The sequence below is a fragment of the Psittacula echo genome (genome assembly GCF_963264785.1).
Source record: "Psittacula echo genome assembly, chromosome: 7".
In the NCBI taxonomy this organism is placed as follows: domain Eukaryota; kingdom Metazoa; phylum Chordata; class Aves; order Psittaciformes; family Psittacidae; genus Psittacula; species Psittacula echo.
The window spans coordinates 30,208,329-30,213,254 of NC_137740.1; the positions used below are offsets into that span (position 1 = coordinate 30,208,329).

At 39.6% G+C, this 4,926-nt stretch overlaps 1 protein-coding gene across 2 annotated transcripts in view; it reads left to right on the top strand.

The window, feature by feature from the left end:
• Positions 1 to 2,108, top strand: part of LAMP3 (lysosomal associated membrane protein 3) — a gene marked incomplete at both ends in the record, with an annotated part of 16,171 nt that extends 14,063 nt beyond the window's left edge. For both annotated transcript variants that reach the window (XM_080623050.1, XM_080623051.1), the window contains one exon: positions 1,969 to 2,108. In XM_080623050.1, coding sequence (XP_080479176.1) covers positions 1,969 to 2,108 — 140 coding nt within the window. The remainder of the gene's footprint in view (positions 1 to 1,968) is intronic.
• Between the last annotated feature and the right edge of the window lie 2,818 nt (positions 2,109 to 4,926).

The window sequence follows — 4,926 nt, forward strand, 5'->3', positions numbered from 1 at the left end:
CCTCTCTTTGGGTGTCTCAAGACTGCTAGTTTCACTTCTGTTGCTCCTGATTTGCTTGTATTTAAAAGGGGAAGAAAAAGAAAACACCAATGATCATTGGTTTTAAGTTCTTTACAATTTTGTACAGACTGTAGCAGTGTTATTTTTTTGAGTCCGGGAAGCCGTGAAATTGTCCTCTGAACTGCACTTCAGTATATCAGAAACAGTTCCTAAAGCTCATAGCCCAGGATTTTGTCAGGGCAAAATGGCCAATTCAAACATCTCCTGCTTCTGCAATACTTAAATGCAAATACTTTTCAGCTTACTTCCTTAACAGCGGGTTACGTTAACCAGACAAAGCTTTTAAAAGGCAGCACGTAGTAGAATGCTAGTGCTTTTGGCTTTGGGACATGGCATCATGTGAAATCACCATCTGGATCAGATGGGAAGAGGATCGGATTTTAGGCAGAGCCATGTGGAGGCTCTGGAGCTGTGAAGTGATGTCATACATTCCACATGCTCCCTGGGGTAACTGCCCACCGTCGGCATAAAGATTCCCACTGAGGAAAAGCCAAGCTAAGCTATGATCTGTGCCAGCATAGTCATCAGAATTAGACAATAACAATACAGGGTTTTGTCTTAGAGTGTTGTTGAAATCTACGTTGGAATAGTCACAGGGAGTGAAAGAGGCAGAGGGTTTTGGATCTCCCTCATAAACTGGATTAATCTCTATGGCTGTAAACTAGTTTCATCACTATGCTGGGATACACTGTGGGGTTCAACTGATCAAGCTACCCTGCGAAAGGCATAGTTTGCTACTCAGGTGCCACTCAAAGCATCATGCTAGAGATCTTGGTTTCCCTGGAGCTCAAGGAAGGACCTTTCCTATAGATCAGATGGAAGATGAAGGTCTGATCCTGTTCTGGGATAACACATTAGTGATCTTTCCCAGACCTTGCCTTCACTTCCAAGGCTACACTTGCTGTATTGTGAATTTGAGACTGATTCTGCCATTGTCACTCAGTAAATATTCTGTTTATATTGGTGACCCAGATGGTACAGTCTCTCCATAGGAAAACCGACAATTTACCCCAGTCTGGAAGCTGATTTTTAAGTAATGAGTTTCCATTTAATCAGAAGATGACTTGAATATTCATTTGGGTAAGGACTGGCTGAGAAAGTCAGTATTTTCCCCCTATGTAGCTAACAGGTATGTTTAGAGTGAATATATCTTTGGATGGTTCTTAAAAGATATTATTTTTGTAAAAAAAAATCATAAACATTCTATGAAAACTTTTTCTGATATTATTGTATGTACAATAAGATTACAATGGTACTGCTAAAGCAACTCCCTGGACTAAGTCCAAGGCTCCTGGCATCTCTGGATGTTCTCAGCCACAGTTATCCACAAATATTTTGAATTAAACATGGAGAACAATTAGAATTTGATTTTTCTCACGAAATACTGGCTTAACTAGGATCCTTGCTGCACCAATGATGTGCTGGGCTCCCTTCTCTGGTCTGACTCTTTTTACTGGGCAGAAGCCATTAGATGCCACAAAGGAGCAGTTTTTGTCCATGTAGGGTGTGTCTTGCTCTTTATTAGTACAGACTTGCACTTTGTAGTGGGATGCTCCACATCTGCTAGAAGAAAGAAAGCCTCCTACTCCTACATGTGTATGTACTGATCTTGGTGGTAAAACAATTACTGCAGACGTGAAAGAGCAGAGTCATTCTCCAGTGAAGCATGTAGCTATTTTGAATGGGGTGAGTGTTGTTTTCTTGAGGTAAGGTTCACTACAGATAAAAGTGTAGTAAGTAAAGCTCAGAAAGGAGAAAGAGGAAAAGAAAAAAGAAACCAAAAACCCAAGATTTTGAGAAATTCTGCCTTGTATTTGCCGGCTTTTTATCTTTTCTGGAATGCAGATGTATAGTCCAGGAGTACATTGTTCTGCTGTAACACATTTCCTGATCTGCTTTTACTTTCAGAAGAAGAATGTTTTCCTGATAAAAACAGCAAAGCGGCTCCCATTGCAGTGGGTCTGAGTATCCTGGGATTGTTAGTCATTGTGTTTGCCACTTTCCTGATTTCCAGAAGAAAGCCGCAAAGAGGATACGAACGTATCTGAGGTGCACTTGTACTTCCAAATGTGCACAGCAAGTAGAGAAGTCACAGGAGTTTCAGCTTCTACCTGGCAATCTCACTACTCTGAAGCCACATTTTTAAGTGATTTTTAAGGGATGACACCATGTCTTTAAAGCTAATATTTCTGGAAACGATTTCTTTAAGGTGGGAAGGAGAGAACTCACACCATCTACTTTAGGCTATTCTTAGCATCTAATTTAGATGTAGTTCAGAGGACCAAAGTGAGGAGCTTAAATTCTTTATATTATCAACAAACCAGGCAGTTCATACCACTCAAGTCAGATGCCTAAAAATAGCTTAAAGCAAGCTGTATCTCTATTTCCCAGAAAATCCATCAGGTTTGTTAAAGATAGCATTTACATTTATTAAAATAGATGTGCCCAGTAACACATCCTTCAAGTGACTAAACCAGAGGTCCACAGCTACAGACAACCTTCTTAAATCAGAGCTCAGTGAAAGCCTTGTGGGAACACTGTGTATGCTGAAGTCTCAGGGCAAGCGTGTGACTTCCATTCGCAAGTTCTCACCAGTCCTGTATGTAACAGGGTTACATTTCGCAAGTCCTTGTTTTTCCTATAAAGTCCTTGGCAAGGACAGAGCACTAATATGTGATTCTTATTCTGGAGGCAGTGTTTTTAGAAAAAATTCTAGTATCCAATGACTGTGGATGCAAATAAGAGATTACCCAGTTGAGGTGACACAGGGGCTGCCTGACCAGTATGTGCCTAAATTATCACTTCTCATTGCTTGTCTCAGCACTGCTACAAAAATGTCTGAACTTCTTGTCAATAATTCCTGAGCTGCAGCCTCATGAAGCATAGCACATTAGAGCAATTTGACGCTGGTAAATTCATCGTGAAGTGTTATCCTGCAAACTGCACAGTTCAGGAGCTGATTGACAAGCAGCTGAGGTGTGCAGCAAAACTGGGCAGGAGTTTGGAGGCAGGAACTAAATTCGTCTGCCACACCAGGCCAAATTGCCTCGCTTGTCAATTGATGCTCAAGGCACAGCATCCCTTTGCAACGTTTGCCATACAATGTGGAGAAAGCTAACGTGAGGGTCTGAAAACACTGTGACACATGGGCTGATGATTTTGCATGATAAATTCAAAGAGCTTAATATTTTGTGGTCTTGTGAGAGCTCATAAATCACCCCCTTTCACCTATTCAAGCAAGGATCTGATTCAGTGCCTGCTGCTGAACTTGGTAACTCCCTCTACTGAGATAGCAGCACTGTGATCTCTTTTAATCCAGGAAGATACCATAATCACTGAAAATTCCAGGGATTAAAGTGGCCACAATTGCAGTAGACCTGCACAAGGTCCATGAACAAATAGAAATCCACTATGATGGGGTATGTTCAAGGCTTCTGTGGGGAAAAAAAGCATGCACAGGCCTTGGACAAACTCTCTGCCCAAAGTGAATGCTACTCAGCATGCTTACAGCTGAGGAGCTGGATTTTCATATGGAAATAATTTGGAGCTGTTTTAAAGAACACTAACTGATACACTCAGTAGTCTATTTCCTGCTAAGCAAGTGATGAAGGCATCACACTTGCTTTTGCAATTAAGTTCAGCTAATGCTCTTTGCTGTAATAAGGAAAAATCTCCTTGTCACAAAAGATTTACAAAGCCAAACATATACACAAATGTGCACAAAGACACACATGTGCATGCACCACACAATCTGTTCACTCCAGAACATCAAAATTATAAGAAATCATATCTGAAAATCTTGCCAAAAAAGAAAATAATATTAAATAAGAGCCCACTTTCCCCTTAGGAGTCAGGGTAATGGCGTAAATTTTACCAGTTAAAGTTTTGCTTGGAAAAGGACTGTGGAATGATACCCAATAAACAAAAGACAGACTGAAGTAATCTGCAAAAAATCCTTGTCAACAGTTGAATCTGAATCTAAACAAAATAGAAATGCTGGGAACTAGTTTAATTTGCACAAATAATGGCCCACATCCTGACCAATTATTAATAGTGGTGGAACCTCACTGAATTTTCACTGGGTTAAACTGATGATAATATCTTGTGAGTTTAATTTCCCTTAAATATTTTTAATATAGTTTTGATATTTTACTAGTGTTTAATCATTGAGAGTTTACTTATTTAGATTAAGAAAGAAAAGAAATCCTTCTATTCCATCAATTACTAAAAGATGCTGGTCTGTGTCAAGCAGGAAACATGGTCATACTCTTTCATAATTGACAGAATATGTAGCTGTGGAAGTAATTATGTCTCCAGAAATGTTCCCTTTGTGTCTGAACAAACTGATAAGTAAGAAAGATAAAGACAATTTTGAAGCATTTCTGCACAGAACCAGCTGTGAGCGAGGGAGGCAGTTGGATATGATGATGAGGTAAAGTAGAACAAGAAACAGAATACTGAACTTTCAAGCCTTTGATACAGATACAGTGATTTGAACTGTATTCAGCCGAATACTCAACCTTAAATTTGAGTATTTCAATTATTGTTTTGTAAAAGGCTGCAGCACTTTTAATATTGCTCAGTGAACTTTACCTAGCTTATTTTCACTCTTCTTCCTTCATCCCCTGTTAGTGGGCAAGCAGCCCACTGAACTCAATGGCATGGTTCAGGCCCTGGGCTTAGTAAGATCCCTCTGGTTCTTAGGGTTAGTTAATACTGTTAATCTGTTGTTTAGAAAGCAGATTTTTATACTTGATTAAAGCATTCACTTTTTTAAAACAAGAGAATTTATGACACGGCCAGCAGGAAAGGTAAATACATCCAACCTGGTTGATTCTACAATTCTATGAAGAGCTTCCATTTGAA